Raw genomic sequence first — 18,096 nt, forward strand, 5'->3', positions numbered from 1 at the left:
GTGTAGGTTTTGTTTGTTTCTGTGGTTCTGATCTGACTGTTCACTTGTAACACATCATCTCTTAATGTGCCGTGGACTGGTCTGCAGACTGACACGTAAACCTTTCCCCCTCCCTTTTATTTTGAGGTTTAGTTCAGTGATAGAAGAAATCCCCAGGCTGCATTTATCCAGGGTTTGAAGAAGCCCACCTGCATGGGTTGTAAACTTTCCCCTGCCGAGTGATTTTGTGAACACACACCGTTTCCTCTCACCAGGCTTCTGTTTCCTAGTTTGATGACCGGTTGCTTCCCACTGTAGACGGCAGGTTTCCCTGAGAGCAGGAGCAGGTAGACACATATGCAAGTGGTCCTGCCCACGATGGCCCGCAGAGCAGATGTACAGTGTGCTTTGTTCCTGGTGGGGCTGCCTGGTGGATGTGATGACGCGAAGTCCGGTGGCTGTCAACACCCAGATGCATCTAGAAGCCGTTATGGGGTGACAGAGCACAAGATGACCTCAGGAGGGGTAGATAGCATCCTGGCTCTGAGCAATTAATCCAGCAAGTCTCACCCTGTCCCAGTTTCTGTTTCCTCGGCTGCCAAGAGACAGGAATCGTGACCCTCAAAGAATATTGCATGAATGGTTATGCCACCCTTAATGCTCAATAGAAATTCTGTCTTAAGTCATTGCTTTGGAAAATAAATATTACCAACAAATGAAGAAGGAAAAATAAGTTCTCACATCAGTTTATGACTCTACAACTAGAAACCATGCCTGAATACTTCGATTTGCTCTCCAAAAAGTTTTACATTTTTGTAATCACTTCAGTATAAATTGAAAACCTTATTAAATTGCTACCATCTGTTCATTCAAGTTCTAAAAATGCATATAAAATAATAGACAAGACCTGTAAACATTGACACAGTCTTGGAAAAGTCATAGTTGCATTTGACAAACCATGGTCTATAGGTCAAAACTAGCCCATGGCTTGTTTTTGTAAATAAAGTTTTATTGGCACACAGACACACCCACTTGTTCAGAACTGTCCATGGCAGCTTTCACGCTTCAACAACAGCGTGGACTAGTGGTGAGAGACACTGTATGGCCCTTGGAGCCTAAAATATCTGCTGCCTGGCCCTTGACAGAGAAAGCTGGTTGCCCCTGCAGTTAAGTAGTGTAACCCACCGGGGCACTGAATTACTCCTTCTTTCTTTCTCTTCCTCTCATTTATGCCAACAAACCCTGCGTTCAAACTTGGCAGCCTAATAACCTGACATACAAAAGCCGAGCTGCTGAGGTCGACACACCAAATGTTCTCGTGGAACCAGTGTTGAATTTTCCCGGAGATGTTACAACTCAGATATTGCACACACACAGAACTTTGTCTTCTACGTGGCCGGTCGTCAGCACTGCTGATGGAGTTATTAAACGTCTGTGCGAGCGATCACTCCCACATGCGTTGGCCCAGTCGATGCTCCCAAGATAGGGGGCAGGTCCATCCTTTTTCACAGAGGGGAATGTGGAGCCCCAGAGAGCGTCACTGACTTGCCTGGGACACGCTGGTAGAGAGCCGGGTGGGCTGGGAACTCGGGCCCTGGCGCCAGTCCCTGCCGCCCTCGAACTTTCACACGCCTCCGGGGAGTCCTTCGCAGCCTGAGCTCCTTCCTTCCCCAGGGCTACTTTTTATATTCGTGTTGCATTTTCTACCTGATTATCATTTGAGTCTACCAGGTGATGAACTGGGTGGTTGGTGAAAATGTACATTTAGAATTCTGGTAGGCTTTGGGTCAGACACTCCCTGATGTAATTAGTCAACCACGGCAGGAATAGTAATGTTCTCGAAAGGAACATTTTCTCAGGGAGGAAATGTAACTTAGGGATGCTGGCTTTGACCTTCAGTATGTGCTTAACCTAATGTGGCTAAACGGTATTTCGGATTCTTGAAACCTTTGTGTAATTAATATTTTCTTTTGTCCAGCGTGTGTTTAACCTGAAACATCAACACATTGAACAAGTTGTCAATGTAGTGTATGAAATTGTATCGGAATCGTGAAAAGGTTTATATGTTCTCTTCTGTGCTAAATTGTTGGCAGGTGGCTCCATTAAGGAAAGAGTTCTACTCCATCAAACAAACAAAAAATTGTTAATTGGTCTAGAGCTGACCCCAGACTTAGAGAACCAAGTTTCACAGATCCTCACTGCTCTGAGTATTTCCTCTGAAAATTTCTGCAGTTGATACAAAATATAACCAGTTCTTTTTAAAGGAAAACCTTCATTTAATGCCATCGACAGGGAGGTGTCAGGGTTCCGATTCTGTTGAAAATTGCACTTGATTAAGACGTAATTCCAGTGGTATTCATAGAGCTGCCTTTGGCTGTTAGGCATGCCTGAGTGTCTCCCAGCATCAAGCATTCATGATTTACTTCGTTTTCCAGCGTATACATCATTTTTTTCCTCCTTATGTACGGACTAATAAATCAGTGCTGGACGAAAGAGGCGTCTGCTCCCTTCTGTCCACTTGAAGCCAGTTTCTTCTATCAGTATCCCAGTTGCTCTGCTATGTCTAGTGTCCCCAGTTCATGGAGTGATGGTCAGAGGAATTTTCAGAAATACCTGTTTGTGCAGCTTTTCATTTGGAAAAGTGCCAGAAAGGTGTTCGGATATGCGTTGTTACAGTTTTTGCAATAGCTTTTCATGTGTGGGGATAAGGGGGAGTTCCCAACAAAACTGGTGGTTTTCCGAGTATCAGTTCCAGCTGCTGCGTCTGGGGGAGGAACCACCAGCGCGTGTGGCTAAGTTCCTAAATGTGACCACCGTCCAGATGGTTAAGCGTAAAGCACACCCTGGATTCCAAAGGCATGGATGAAGAAGGGAGTGCGTACTACGTCACTGACGTGTATGTGCTGATTTCATGTTAGAATGACAGTATTCTGGCTGTGTTGAAGTGAAGTTAACTGGATTGTTGAAGTTGGCTTTACTAGTTTCTTTTCTCTTTTTTTAGTGTGGCTACTATACAGTTCTAAATTTCCTGTGCGGCTCACGTGCTGTTTTTTGGACAGTGCTGGTTTAAAAGGAAGAGGGGCCCACTGCCTGCTCTTCTCTGATAAATTTTTCTAGAGAAACCTTTGTGAGAAGACTAATTACTAACTTTTTTTTTCTTTTTCTTTTTCTTTTTCCTTTTTTTTTGCGGAGCACAGACAACAATAATTTGGGATGCCCACACAGGAGAGGCCAAACAGCAGTTTCCATTTCATTCCGGTGAGTATTTCTATAAATTTTTTGTAATTAAAAAATAATTCAGAGTCCTAGGAAATGTCCCTTAAAGTGATCATGAATGCTTGGAGGAAGGCATCACGGAATCCAGCTGGCAGGGAGGAAACCCATCTCGTGGAAAGCATTGCTCTTGAGATCTGTGACATCCTGGTGCCCTCAACTCTCGAAGGCTCAAACGTTTATAAGCACACAGTGAACCAAGTCCAGAACCAGCGTGGGCTGCTTTCAGCTGCTGCCCCCAAGGACGCTGTGTTGGGTGGGAGTCCCTGAGACCATACCGAGCCTCAGCAATTCACTGGAGGACCCCCAGGACTCGGCATGCGGTCAAATTCACAGCTCAGATTTATTACAGCGAAAGAATGCAAAGCACAATCAGCAGGGGGAGAAGGCATGAGGTGAATCCAGAGCTTTCAGGGTTCTCTCCTGGTGGGGTCACAGAGGATGTGCCGCATCCCCCCAGAAGCCAGCTGCGGTGACATGCGTGAAGGGTCGTCTACCGGGGAGGCCCCATAGGCCCCCATGCCCGGCGTGCACCCACATTCCAGACTGCCGGGAGGAGCATGAGGGTTCAGCGTCAACCACGGATGTTGTCTGCATAGACAGTTAAGGCACAGAAGCCGCCGTTACTAGTTACAGGATGCCAGGACCCCTCTGGAAATCCAAATTCCCAGAGGCCGGCCAAGGCCAGCCTCGCCGCCAGGCCTTCCTATGGGGAGCAGTGTCAGGCCTGCGGGGGTCTTTGCTCCACTGCTCTTGACCGAACCACGTCTCCCTGTGTTGGGGCCGCACCAGGCCCCACGGAGCCCACGGTCGAGAGAGTCCGGGTTCCCCGATTCCCACCTCCTGATTCAATCTGATAGTTAGATGTGACCTCTGGACTTCAGAGAGAGAAAGCACCCCAGAATTCAGAGACTGACAGAAGAAACTGGCTTCAAGTGGACAGAAGGGAATAGAGGCCTCTTTCGTCCGCAGGAGGCGCCTGCCCCGTTTAGAGGGAGTTACCAGGCAGACGGACGGGGTGCACGTTACTGCTGGGTCAGGTGTCTCTGGGGTGACGTTGAGGAGGGGGTCAGAGGCTCTTCCCTGACGGGCACTTCCCGGCTCCTGGGGATGTCTGAACGGAGGGAGGGCTGGCCCCGAGGATGGCCCAGGCAGTACAGCCCACCTCGAAGCCCAGGGAGGGCTGCAAGTGGGGGACGTGGGTCCTGCAGGGAGCAGACTGAGGGAGAGTCCCAACGAGGCCTTCACAGGACTGTGACAAACACATGCACACCAGCGTCTGTTGCTCCACACGGTCCTTCTGATCCGGGCAGACCCGGGAGGTGCCGGTTTACAGCCTGCTGCTCTGGAGAGGCAGCCCGTCTCTTCCACGCCATCCTCTGAGCTTGGGGACCACGCCAGACACACCTGTGGGGGCTGCGGGGAATTTTGTTGTGGGTCCTGCTCTCTGACAGCATGGATGATGTGGCAGTTGCTAGAGATATTATACAACATACGCTGCCACCTTGACACCCCAGCATCTGTGCGTGTGCGTGCGTGTGTTCGGGGTGGGCAGAATACACCAGCATTCACATTGTGCACAGCTGTCCCCGCTGTCCAGTTCCAGAACATACGTGTCACCCTTCACCCGTAGGAAGTCCCCCTCCAGCCCCACTTCCCCAGCCCCTGGAGACGCAGCCTGTGTGTCTTGATCTGTGTCGTCTCCACGCCATGCAGCTACGCTGTCGACTGTACAAAGCACAGCAAGTGGGTCTGCCTGCCGGTTGCATTTGCCGTAAATGCCAAGACCATCCTACCTTTGTTGTCACGAAGGCTGCCGTGACCGGGTCAGAGCCCAGAACGTCAGATGTGCTGACCCACGCAATGGGGGGAATGCCTGTAACGCAGGAAGCTCTGGCTTCTATTTTTCAGAGAATAATGTGCCCCAGATAAGCATCCGTAAGGTTCCTCTAACAGTTTTATCTTCAGAATTAATTTCTAAGTCATTTGACAGAATACAGTATTCCCCGGAGCATTCCCAAGGTCCAGAGGAGGGCCTTCCATGCCACAGACACGTTTTCTTCTGTACTGAGAGCTCCTCCCCTGTAGCTAACCCACAAGGCAGCGTGTCCCAGCACTGGGTCAGGAAGTCCGTGTGTCACGTGCTCTTTCTTACAAGTGTGAAGTGGTGGCCTGCGGATTGTTCAAGCTGGAAAAAAGGAAGGGTGCTGTGTTTCCGGGTGAGGTGCACACTGCAAGAGGGGCACCTTTCCTTAGCACTCATGGGGCTGATCAGAGAAATTGCCCGTCAGGTGTTCCCCACGCCGGCCTGGTGGGTGCATCCTCATTCCTGGAGGCGTGAGCTCAGAGCTAGTGGTGGAACAGCACTCAGCAGGGAGAAGGAGCAGACTATCTGTAGACCATCGAGAGGGCTGTCTGCTTCGTTAGGAAAGGCCGTCCCCAAAGGTCAAGTGCTGGACAGTGCCATTTCTATAACATTCTGGAAATGATGTAATTTTGGGGGGGAGCGGTTAATGGAGGGCGTGGGGATTGAATGCATGCTAAGCATGCCCTCTACCCCTGAGCTACCCCCCCACGCCCAGAATTTTAGATATGAAGAACAGATCAGTGGAGCCAGGGTTTAGGAGCGGATGTTCAAGGAAGGGGTGGTGTGACGGTAAAGCAGCACACGGGAGGTCTTGGAGGTGGTGGAGCCCGGTTCTGGGTCTTGGCTTTGGCGGTAGTTACACACATCTGCCCGTGTGAGCACATGGCTGGCACAGCCACTGCACGCACGTCCCACCCCAGCAGCTTCCGGGCTTGCGTGTTGTGCGGTGGGGCCAGAAACTGCAGCCGCTGGGTGGACGGTACGTGTGGGGCCTCTGTAATGTCTTTACAGCTTCCTGTGATTCTGTAAGCATTTCACAACTAAAAGTTTATTTCTTTTTTAAAGAGCAAAGTAAAGTTTGGCTATGCTCGGAATGGTTGCTGACTCTTGAACCTCACTGGCCATGTAGGCAGCAAGGGCACACGGACACACACCCCGCCCCACCCCACCCCGCCCCGCCCCGCCCAGGGTTAACTTAGCCCCGTTACGTGTCGCTCACTCACACTGAATGGTGAGCTCACATTTGGGGGTTGGAGGCCCTGGGTCTCAGCAGCAGGAGCGACTCAGAATGGGGCCAGCCACCTGAGTACACAGCGTCCGCTATCCAGATTACAAAGCTGCAGCAGAAGATAGTTTTTACGGCCAGGTGCTGGTCACTGTCCCCTCCAGGCTGTCGCTCTTGCAGGTGTGCGAACTGCATGCACGAAGGCAGAGGCTGGCCACGGAGTTCATGACTTGGCTCGTGCAGCATTGTGCACAAGAGCAGCTACGGGCTTGGCTCCCTGGCTTCTGGGACCCAGTTCCTTGGTTCCACTGGACACACGTGGGGAATGTGGCGGGAACCGTGGGGCTGTGAAGATGAAACAAGAAGAGGTGCCTTGGGTTGTTGAAGAAGCCAGTGCTGCCTCTGGGCCAGACCCCCCCACCCACAACCTCTGTGGGGACGGGGCAGCGGGCCGTGGAAGCTAACGGGGTCTGTCCCTGCAGTGGTGGGAGGCGGTCGCGTGTGCAGGCACGCACTTCTTGTTTAAAGACCCAGGATGAGAAGGGGCAACACGACTTAGCACATCCTAAGTGAGGTTCTCCCAATCCAGCGCTGACTTCCTTGAAGAAACACACGGAGACAAGGTTAGGGCTTGACAGCTGATGGGGAACCCTCTCTTTCCTTACAAGCAGTCAGGTGTCTGGAGAGAACAAGGATGCAGCGTGGTCTCCTGGGAGTTTGGGAGAAAGGAAGAGGGCTGTCCCTGTCCCCCAAACCCTCAACAGAGGTCTTGGAGCCACCAGCCCCTGAGAAATGTAGGCAGAGACAGTGTTCATCACAAGGCCACCTGTGTCCCCTAAAGGCGGGGGTGCTTCTTGTCAACTGTCGGTGGATGCATTCACGTGTTGTGGGAGATCTTTTCAGTGGGGATGTCTTACACACAGGATGTGGAGTCGTTTTCCTCCCCTTTCTCTCCTCCGTACCTAAAACAAGTGGAGTCAGCCCACCACAGTGGTGCTCCCCGGAGCAGCACGGTACAGGGGCAGGGCAGGCAGCGTGCCTCTCCCCTGCCGTGTCTGCCCTGTGTCAGGGGAGCACGAGACTCTGTGTCCAGGGCACGTGAAGTGTCACAGGGTCTCTCTCTGGAGGTGTCTGGTCATCCCGTCAAACGTATAGGACAGGTCTGTGAAGGCTGGCGGCTGTGTGTTTATCACATCAGTAGATGAGTGTCTTGACTGTGCTGTTAACTTCTTCTCAGTCAGCTGGCCTCTGTGCACCACTGGTAAATGCAGATGTCGCCCCCCCCCACCCCCACCCCCGCTCCCTTTTCTGCTTCACAGCCCCTGCTCTTGATGTCGACTGGCAGAACAACACTACCTTTGCCTCCTGTAGCACAGACATGTGTATTCACGTCTGCAGACTCGGCTGTGACCGCCCAGTCAAAACCTTCCAAGGACACACAGTAAGTGCAAGTTCGGATTTGGGGGCTCACGTTCATGAGAATGTGCTGGGAGGTGGGAGCCGGGTACTCTGTGCCTAGGATTAGAAGATACTGTGACCGCAGACCAGTTCTGCAGCCCTTTGCTCTGTAGGCTGTTGCAGCTCTCAGGTGGTTGGCTTAACCCAGTTATCCAACTGGACAGGCGGTAGGGGGAAAAAATGACCTGAGATGAGGTAGATGTTGGGTTTTGCAGGAAAGACTTTAAAGGAGCTATTATAAAATTGTTTGAGGATATAAAGGAGAGCCTGCTCATAATGAGTGGACAGATGCAGAATGGCAGCAGAGAAAGGAAAATTATGTTCTTAAACAGTCAAATGGAAATCTCAGAACTAAGAGGTATAATGTATCTGAAGAACTGATACAAGATTGAACAAACGGTTGGAAGCTTAATGACCTGTAGGACAATATGAAGCACTCTACCGTATATGTGCAGCGGAGAGAGAAGAAAAAAGAATGAAACAAAAATTTGAAATAGTGATAGCCAAACTTTCCTAAATTTGGTGGAAAATACCAACATTCAATCCAAGAAGCTCAGACGCCAGCTGACTTCTCGCTGAATTCTTTTTTTTAATTAACTTTTTATTGAGGTATACTTGATGTACAGTGTTATAAATTTTAGATGTACAACATAGTGATTCATACCTTTTCAAGGTTATACTTCATTTATAGTTATCATTAAATACTGGCTATATTCCTGGTGCTGTACGATGTATCCTCGTAGCTTGTTTGCTTTATACATGGTAGTTTGTACCTCTTAATCCCCTCCCCTTTTCTTGCCCCTCCCCCCGTCTCTCTCCCCACTGGTCACCACTCAGTCTCTTCTCTGTATCTGTGAGTCCTCTTCTATTTTGTTACATTCACTAGTCTGTTCTCTTTGTTAGATTCCACATATAAGTGATATTGTGTGATATTTGTCTATGTCTGACTTCACTTAGTATGATCATCTTTAGGTCTATCCATGCTGCTGCAAATGGCATTGTTTCATTCTTTTTTATGGCTAAGTAGTATTCCATTGTATAAACATACCACATCTTCTTTAGCCAGTCATCTGTCAGTGGGCACTTAGGTTGCTTCCATATCTTGGCTCTTGTAAATAGTGCTGCTGTAAGCGTTGGGGTGCATGTGTCTTTTCAAATTAGTGTTTGTTCTCTTTGGATAGATCATCAAATTCTTGAGCATAACACATGAGGCTCTTCACAGCCTTTCCCCAGCAGATCTCTCTAGTGTCCACGCCACTACTCGGCCCGCCTGGAAGACGTGCTGGCTTTGAGCACCTCACAGCTGCGATGCTCCCCTACCTTTGACTCTCACAGCATCCCTTGCCCCTGACTTCACTGACATCAGTCACGTTGTCCTTGGCACTTGCCTTTTTCCTTAGTACCCACTTTTCTGCAGCTTCTGTGCCTGCAGGTCCCTGCTTCCATAAGAAGGCTCTTTCAGAGCACAGGGGCCCGTTGTGCTCTTAACACCTCACTATGGCCACCACCTGATCCTCCTCTTTACTTTTCTGAGCTGAACTTATTTCTCCTCTAATCCAAGACTCTCCCTGAGCTCTTAAGAGGAGGTCTTGTGACTCTTCAGCTGCCCCCCCCCACTGGGACTTGATTGCAGTCACACCACTGGGCTCTTCAGCCAAGTCTGACTGAAGCCATCATTCTGCACAAGACAGGCGCTAAATGAAGAGAGCCTCCTTCCTCCCGAGGCCCTATGAGCTGTTCCTGGATGCTTTCTGGGAATTGTGGCTTGGAGGGCAGAGGGAGGGAGGGAGGGAGAGGAGAGTCCACTCTCAGGAAGGAGTCCTTTTCCCCCTGGAGAACTGAAGGTGATTAGCCCAGGGACAGTCAATGGGGACCGGCCCCCATTCCCAGGCCCGCGGGGACCCACCCTCAGGTTCTGCCCAGGGACAGTCAGCGGAGACCGGCCCCCTTCCTAGGCCTTCGGGGACCCACCCTCCGGTTCTGCCCGGGGACAGTCAGCGGGGACCGGCCCCCATTCCCAGGCCTGTGGGGACCCACCCTCAGGTTCTGCCCAGGGACAGTCAGCGGGGACCTGCCCCCATTCCCAGGCCCGTGGGGACCCACCCTCAGGTTCTGCCCAGGGACAGTCAGCGGGGACCGGCCCCCATTCCCAGGCCCGCGGGGACCCACCCTCAGGTTCTGCCCGGGGACAGTCAGCAGGGACCGGCCCCCATTCCCAGGCCTGTGGGGACCCACCCTCAGGTTCTGCCCGGGGACAGTCAGCGGGGACCGGCCCCCATTCCCAGGCCCGCGGGGACCCACCCTCAGGTTCTGCCCAGGGACAGTCAGCGGGGACCGGCCCCCATTCCCAGGCCTGTGGGGACCCACCCTCAGGTTCTGCCCGGGGACAGTCAGCGGGGACCGGCCCCCATTCCCAGGCCCGCGGGGACCCACCCTCAGGTTCTGCCCGGGGACAGTCAGCGGGGACCGGCCCCCATTCCCAGGCCCTCGGGGACCCATCCTCAGGTTCTGCCGGGGACAGTCAGTGGGGACCGGCCCCCATTCCCAGGCCCGCGGGGACCCATCCTCAGGTTCTGCTCTCATCGGTTACGGTCAGAGCCACCCGAGCAGTCGTTGTCCTGCGTGAACCTGCCCCTGGGTCACACCTCTCACCAGACTCCGGCTTCGCATGGGGCCTGTCCTGCCTCCACTCTCCTGTGCGCACACACTGCAGTCAGCCCCACTCATCGTCCCCTGGCTCACCCTGGGCCTGCTCCTTGTGCTTTAAGCTTCAATCCCTCCCTTTTTCCCGGGCCACCCCCACTGGTACCACGTGGAACACAGACGCAGCCCTGTCCCTCCCGTCTCGCAGCCTTCAGACCACGGTGTCCTCAGTGAGCAGCGTGACCGTGCGGTTTATCCTCCACGCCAGAGCACTGAGGGGTGTGAGGCTAACTGGGAAATGAATTACGAGCCTGAAATGAGTTCATTGTTAGGCCAGGGCAGCAGGCACGCAGGGACTGGAGGGGGCTCCACAGTCCCCTGCTGGGAATAGGGGCTGAGCCCCCCGCTGCGCCCCCGCCGCCTGTCCCTGCTCGCCTTACCAGGCACGCCCTCCCCACCTCACTCTACTGCAGGGAGCTTCTTCCTAACTGCCTGTGTCCCCTCTCCCTCACCTCTGGGGACCTTTGGCGTCCAGCCTCCAGGATCCAGCCTCGGGATCCCCTGACGCCCAGAACTGGAAGGCTCCTGCAGCGTCCTTCCTTTCCGCCCCACTGCACACAGCACCTGCCTGCTAGAACTTTCCATGGGCACTGAGCGGCAACGTTGCGTTTCCTTGGCTGTTTGCTCAGGATTCCGGCCCCGCAGGATGGTTCCTCCTCCCTGTGAATCCCTAACAACCTCTCAATCTGACTTCCCTTGTACGTACACCTCTGCTGGTCTGCGTTTGTGGGTTTAGGTCACGTCGCCTTGGGCCTGGGTTACCGCTCTGGCCATTGGACACCTTGTCTCTGTGCACTTCCTCCCCTCCCCTCAGGACCAAAAGAGAAGCTTAGACGGACGGGGGAGCCGTGGTATTAAAAGTGTGTAGGAAAATGACTTTCCAAGTCAGTATTACAGTGATTGTGGTCTTCCTGGTTTTCTGTGCTGCCCTTACCATGTTGGCTTCCTTCCTAGTTGTGATTCTTTTCCTTCGAGAACTGGGGACACGGGTGGCTGGTCGGGTGGGCACATGGCTGTGTGTTTTGTGGAGGTGAGGAACACGGACTGAGGAAGAGGCGAGTACGCACAAGTCTGCCCGTGTTCCTTGGTGTCCGGGGCAAATGCAGGTCGGCTTTCTGCAGAGAGGACAGTGTGCGCCTGCCCCCTGCTGGAAGGCTGTATTACTGCTCCAGGGCCCTTATTTCTTTTTAAAACCCTGTGCTCTCTTTCAGAATGAAGTCAATGCCATCAAATGGGATCCTTCTGGAATGTTGCTAGCGTCCTGCTCTGATGACATGACATTAAAGGTAAAGCCGTCTGATCCTGGACTGCCCCCCTGTACTCAGTGCTGGTCTTACGTTCCCTGGTTCTGCAGCTGGCGGTTCCGTGTGAGCATTCTCCCCGCCTCTGTCACTTTCCCCGTTGCAAACTCGATGTTGCTGTCATGCAGGGAACTCCAGCCTACCCGTGGCGGGTCCTGCTGGGTCTTTTCCCTCCCGTGGCCTTCCTCACGGGCACCCCTAGTGTTCAGCGGCCCCTCTCCCGGGCAGCGCCTGCCAGTTAGCCAGCTGCACACCTCACGGTGCCGTGAGCTTCCCAAGGGCCAGACACTAGTGAGGGACTCACGGAGGGAGTGATGTGGAACCACCGCCGGCTGGAGAAACAGCCTTTGCTCACACTGTTCGCGACGCCTTCTCTAGATCTGGAGTATGAAGCAGGATACATGTGTCCACGACCTTCAAGCTCACAGCAAAGAGATCTACACCATAAAGTGGAGCCCCACCGGGCCAGCCACCAGCAACCCAAACTCCAGCATCATGCTAGCGAGGTAAGAGGAAGACGGCCCTCAGCCCAGCCTCGCTCCCTGAAAGCAGCCTTGCTCACCACGGCTGAGCCAGCAAGTCACTCACAGCCAAAGAGAACGGAAAACTTTGCCCAGGTGTCTTGCAAATGTGTTTACACCCTTCCAAACCCAGTGGAGAGGTACCGCACTCTTGGAAGGGCCCACGAGCTGTGAGTTGTCCCTTGATGCCTGACTCGAGGTAAGGACGGTGTTAACCACGAGGCAGGCAGGAGGAATCAGCCATGTCATCCGGGTCCCAGCACTTTGCTTCGGTGAAAGTGTTTATTACAACAGAGAGAGGAAGCAGTTCAGCCTGGACCTTGGGCTTGGTTCATTGGGTTCGACTCGGAGCTGCCTGCAGGTGGCCAGAATTTTGAGCAGTGGTGGGGCCCCCCAGCCCCAGCCAGGTCTGACCTACCCGTGTATGTAGTGAGCCCCCGAGACACCAGCACTGGAAGGTGTGGGGCAGCTGGTCAGTCAGAGGCTGGGATTGGGAAGAGTGGTTTTAAGTGACCACAGTGGCCTCCCCAAGACCACATCACTCAGGCTGCGGTCCCCAGAACTGTGGGTCCCAGTGCTCATCGGGCCCCGTTCAGGATACACAGTTGCACTCTCAGTACCGTATTTTAAGAAGAACACTTAGAAAAACAAGCCAAAGAGATTCTGAGACTGAATACCAGGATACCCAGGGGTCTGGAGAGCAGGGTCCAATGAAATGGGGGTGCTTGTTGAGCCTGGGAAAGGCGCGACTTGGGAGAATGTTTCCCTGCCAGGAAACAGCGGTGCGGTTGCTCTGTGTGGGTGCAGAGAACGGGACCGGGGAGGGGGTGGCAGGTGGCAGGGTCCTCGCACATAGCTCTGGCTCGGCCGCGCGGCCCCTGTGGGGGAGGGGGCGGCCTCGCCGGGCAGCAAGGACTCTTGGCTGAGAGCGTCCGACGCAAGGCCCTCTCTTAGAAAACACCGAAGGGAATTCCTGCATCAGCTGAGACGCTGATCCAGAGAAACACAAAGACCGGTACTCTTTATTTCATGTAGTTGTCCTAAAATCCACCTAAATGTCTAGGACATGGGACACACTGTAGGCATTTGTGGTTTTTTTGATGACTTGGAAGGTGTTTTTGAACCGCAGTGCCAGAGAAAGCAGCTTTGTGGTGTGTACTGTGCTCTTACGTTTGGAAATAACTAAAATTTGCAACTCCCAGGAGAGTGATTGTTTATTTGGATGCAATTGAACTTTAATTCCCAGGGGATTAAAATGCTCATTCACTCAGTTTGCTATTTTCCCGAGCATTATTTTAGTTGGCAGCGATAGAGGTGGTGTTTTAAGTTGTGGGAGCATTTTACAAAATGTAGTGAATGCAGAAGTGTTTCCCATTCGTATCTCAGAAAAATGCAGAAACCAGTGAGCGTGAGGATCAATTTGTTTCCCTAATTAATGGCACCACAAAAAGAAAAGCTTTGTTTTGTGACTGCGGCTTGGTTTTCAGCATAGCCGCGTCACGTTTTAGAAGAGTCGGGGTGTACTTACTGTCTCCCGAAACGGGAAGGCTGGGAGGAACGCCCACCCACGGTGTCTGTGAGGCATCGAGGGAGATGGCGGGGGACCCGCGCGTGTCCTGCTGACTTTCCGCTCCCGTCTCCCCAGTGCTTCGTTTGACTCCACGGTTCGGCTGTGGGACGTGGAGCGGGGCGTTTGCATCCACACGCTCACCAAACACCAGGAACCAGTCTATAGTGTAGCTTTTAGCCCCGACGGGAAATACCTGGCCAGCGGCTCCTTTGACAAGTGTGTGCACATCTGGAACACTCAGGTAATCCCCGACCCCCGTGGCCCAGCCCTTCCCCAAAGGACCGCCTGGAGAGTCGTGTGTTCGGTGACCCGGGCTCGGAGCCGCGCCTGGGGCGTCGGTGCTGCGGAGCGCGTTGCCTCAGACGGTCCTCTGCAGGGGGACCCCAGGCCAAGTGCCTTCTGCCCTGTGCCCCTTGGTGGGGGAGGCTCCCCTCCAGGCACACCCACCCAGTTCGGGTACTTTTTCTGAGTCCTTGGCAGGAAACCTTCCCCCTGCCACCTCCTCTTGGACGTGAGCACTGAGCTCGGAAAATTGTAACACAGTCATCTCAGCGGAGATGCTGCCCTGTGGGCACTCAGGTTGGGGTGAGGGTCCCGCCGTAGGGGGTGCACAGGCCCCTGACCTCCTCTGCTCCACACGACTCCTGGAGCTGCCCCTTGGAGCACGTCGAGGAATGTGAGGACCATTTGTGGGCGGTGGTCAAGCCATTTCAGCCTGTCCCAGGGAAACAGTCTAGGTTTGGGTAGCAACGGGAGTGTCACTGTGGGGTCGTCCTGTCACAGGAGAAAGAGATGGTGTCTGAGGACACGCAGCCCCTGTGGGTGTCTCTGGCCGCACCTCAGGGTGAGGGAACTGGGAGCATGAACAGTGGGAATGAGCGGGCCTGGAGGAGCATAAAGTGCTCCTCTGGGCGCTGAGCTCGCGCTTCTCCTGCAGGTGGGGCAGCGATGGTCGTGTGGGGTCGTGGCCAGCAGCAGTGGTACACTCCGTGTGACCTTGGGGTGGACTGAACAGCCCCCCCGCCTCTCTCTCACCCGCACCCAGCTTCCCGATTCCCTTTCGCCTGGCTGACTCTCAGTCCGCACCCACTGGTGGCCGGGGGAGGTGGTACCTGAGCCGCACAAACGCGTGGGGCCGGGGGAGGTCCACGGGGACCTCAGGCTTCCCGGGAGCTGCCTCCCATGAGTCTTGTCTTGTCGGCCAGCCAGAGGCGATAGTGGCCCTCAGGTAGGACCCGGCTGGCGCCGAGCAGAGCCTCAGGGCCCTGGATAGGCCCCGGAAAACACCCATCGCAGGAATGACGTGTGGCAGCCTCTGGTCTGAACCCTTGCTGAAACAGCGGTGGGTGCACTTGTAAAATGACATCATCGGTCCAGCCCTGCCTGCTGTCGGCAGCTCATCAGGTCCCTTAACCCCTCTTCCTACGGATCACAAAACCCTTGAGGCATGTTGAGGCTCCCTTTAATCCTCAGTGACACGACGGCTTTTCTAAATGTGCAAAAGTGCGTAACAGGCAGATTGCTCCTCTCCAGCTGCCTCGGTCTCCCTGCCACCATCCGGCCGTGGCTGCGGTGACCTGTGGGAGGCAGCGTGACGCCAGCCAAAACGTCGAGGCCGATTCCATGGGCAGCCGTAGGTCACCTACGCTGCCCGTGTAGCGAGTCTGTGAGACGCATTTCTACAGCCACCGAGCGTTTCCTGAAAATACTCTTAGCTTCTCTGAGTTTGAGGATGTTTGCGGTAATGCACGGGGGGACCACGTCCACGTCCTTGGTGCCCCTGGCACCGTGAGTGACCGCAGCTTTGCTTTGCAGAGTGGGAGTCTCGTCCACAGCTACCGAGGCACTGGCGGCATCTTCGAGGTGTGCTGGAACGCCCGAGGGGACAAAGTGGGCGCCAGCGCGTCCGACGGCTCTGTAAGCAGCACCTGTGGTTTGCCACGGCGTGGAGGGCGTGAGGGAGGGGGGGCTGGAAGCTCCAGGCTCCTGGTACTGGCTGGGCTTCCCAGGGGTGGGGTGAGTCTCCAAGGACACAGCTGGCTCTCACTGGATGTGTGTCGGGTGAAGGAGACTTCTGGCTGGATCCTGCCCGGTTGGCACCGCATCAGAGAGCAGCTGTCTCTTCCTCACTCTCAGTGATTTTCTCAGTGAGATGGTGGCTTTCCCGCGGTGACTTTTCCCCGCCGGGGGGCACTGTGGCTGTCCCTGCTTCGTGGGGTTGCTCCTGGTGTCTGCTGGGTGGAGGCCAGGATGCTGCTGAACCTCCCCTGTGCCTAGGACGCCCCCACAGCAGAGATGACAGGGCCCAGATACACAGGGGCCAAGACTCAGAAGCCTGCTCCCGTCTTGACTCCAGCCTGGGCCTCTGGTGTTACAGCTCCCACCTTCCACTCCATGGGGCCCAGTTTCAGCTTCTGGGATGTCTAGCTTTTTGGTTCCCACCTGCACTTGAAATTGACCCAAGCTGTGGGGCAGAGGGCAGGGGGTGGCTGGCCAAGTGCCCGCCTGGCCCCCTAGTGGTGCTCAGGCCTGAGCCCCTACGTGGGTGTCTGGTCTGTGACCCCCACCAAGGGCTGCGCCCTCCCCCCCCCCCCGAACTCCTTCCCGGTGCTGCCCTGGACCTGGCTACTTCCCTCTAGGCTGTTTGCAGGGGTTGACTGGTCGGATGCTCAGATGTTATTAGCCTGTCGTTTAGAGTTTCTCTGAACCCTCATGACTCTGTGCCAGTGGAAGTCTATTTACAAAAAGTGGGTGGTGGGCCGTGGGCCGTCCTCTTCTCTGAAGGCCTCCTGGGTTGTCCTCTCAAGATAACCGGCACCTCCTCTTTCCTTCCAGGTGTGTGTTTTAGATCTACGAAAGTAAACACAAAATACTATAGGAAAAGAACCCTAGTGGACCAGCAGTGAACGTGTGGGGTTGGAGCACTCTCCAGACACAACTCTGTCAGCTCCGAAACTGTGCGAACTTGACGTTAGAGTGTACTTTGCAATCAGCTCATCCCTGGCCACAGGAGTCTCTATTTTTTTGTAATCTTCATCAAGAAGTTTAAAACAAAAAGCATACCCACAGTCCCATCAGAGGGGGAAGAATGGCTCCCACCTGGAACGTGGGAAGCGGGAAGCCAGCAGCTAGACGGCGCGTGGGTGGGACCCCGTCCAGAGCAGGCTCTGAGGGCTGAGAGGAGACGAAGAAGGAAAAAAGCTGTGCCAAAAAGAAACAGAAGGAAAGACGCTGTGAGAAACCAAAAGGGGGGAGAAAAACCACTCCACGTGGTGGGTTGTTTCGTTTTTTCCTAACAGTTTGGACACTACAGTTACTCTCACAAGGATGTTCAAAGACGAGTTTGTACCAATGACTTGGGCGACTTTGTAACCCCAACACTTTGTATTTTCTACAATCTTTGTCCCGTGCTTTTTCTATCTGCTGGAATCCTGTCGTCCGGGGCCCTTCTGTCTGAGGTGGAAACCGTTTTGGGTTTGTGGCGTCTTTCCTGTTGTCACTGGCCCCCTCCCCTCTGTCCGTCCTTCCTTCCTTCCTTCCTTCCTTCCTTCCTTCCTTCCTTCCTGGTCTTGGTGGGCAGCACGCACTTGGTGGACACAGCCTTATGGACCAGACTCGGACGTGATGACGGAGTCTCTGGCAGACGGTGTTCCCTCTCCCTCCCCTCCCCTCTCCCCACCCCTTTCTGAGTTTCTTCCCCCCCCAGCTCTCCCCGCCCCTTTCTGATTTTCTTCCCCCCCAGCTCTCCCCGCCCCTTTCTGAGTTTCTAACCCCTCCCCTCTCCCCGCCCCTTTCTGAGTTTCTCCCCCCCAGCTCTCCCCGCCCCTTTCTGAGTTTCTTCCCCCCAGCTCTCCCCGCCCCTTTCTGAGTTTCTAACCCCTCCCCTCTCCCCGCCCCTTTCTGAGTTTCTTCCCCCCCAGCTCTCCCCGCCCCTTTCTGAGTTTCTTCCCCCCCAGCTCTCCCCGCCCCTTTCTGAGTTTCTTCCCCCACAGCTCTCCCCGCCCCTTTCTGAGTTTCTAACCCCTCCCCTCTCCCCGCCCCTTTCTGAATTTCTTCCCCCCCCAGCTCTCCCCGCCCCTTTCTGAGTTTCTTCCCCCCCCAGCTCTCCCCGCCCCTTTCTGAGTTTCTTCCCCCCCCCAGCTCTCCCCGCCCCTTTCTGAGTTTCTTCCCAGCTTAGGTCTCAAAGGCACTTTCAGGCA

General features: G+C 54.4%; 1 protein-coding gene across 1 annotated transcript in view; it reads left to right on the top strand.

Annotated features, from left to right (window-relative positions):
* Window positions 1–16,848, top strand: part of LOC102512709 (transducin beta like 1 X-linked) — a 28,550-nt gene extending 11,702 nt beyond the window's left edge. The window contains 7 exon segments of the mRNA XM_032475354.1: window positions 3,177–3,237; window positions 7,664–7,785; window positions 11,717–11,791; window positions 12,185–12,312; window positions 13,973–14,138; window positions 15,713–15,814; window positions 16,733–16,848. Coding sequence (XP_032331245.1) covers window positions 3,177–3,237; window positions 7,664–7,785; window positions 11,717–11,791; window positions 12,185–12,312; window positions 13,973–14,138; window positions 15,713–15,814; window positions 16,733–16,759 — 681 coding nt within the window. The 3' untranslated portion in view covers window positions 16,760–16,848.
* Window positions 16,849–18,096: the final 1,248 nt, after the last annotated feature.

Source organism: Camelus ferus, chromosome X (assembly GCF_009834535.1).
Source record: "Camelus ferus isolate YT-003-E chromosome X, BCGSAC_Cfer_1.0, whole genome shotgun sequence".
NCBI lineage: Eukaryota > Metazoa > Chordata > Mammalia > Artiodactyla > Camelidae > Camelus > Camelus ferus.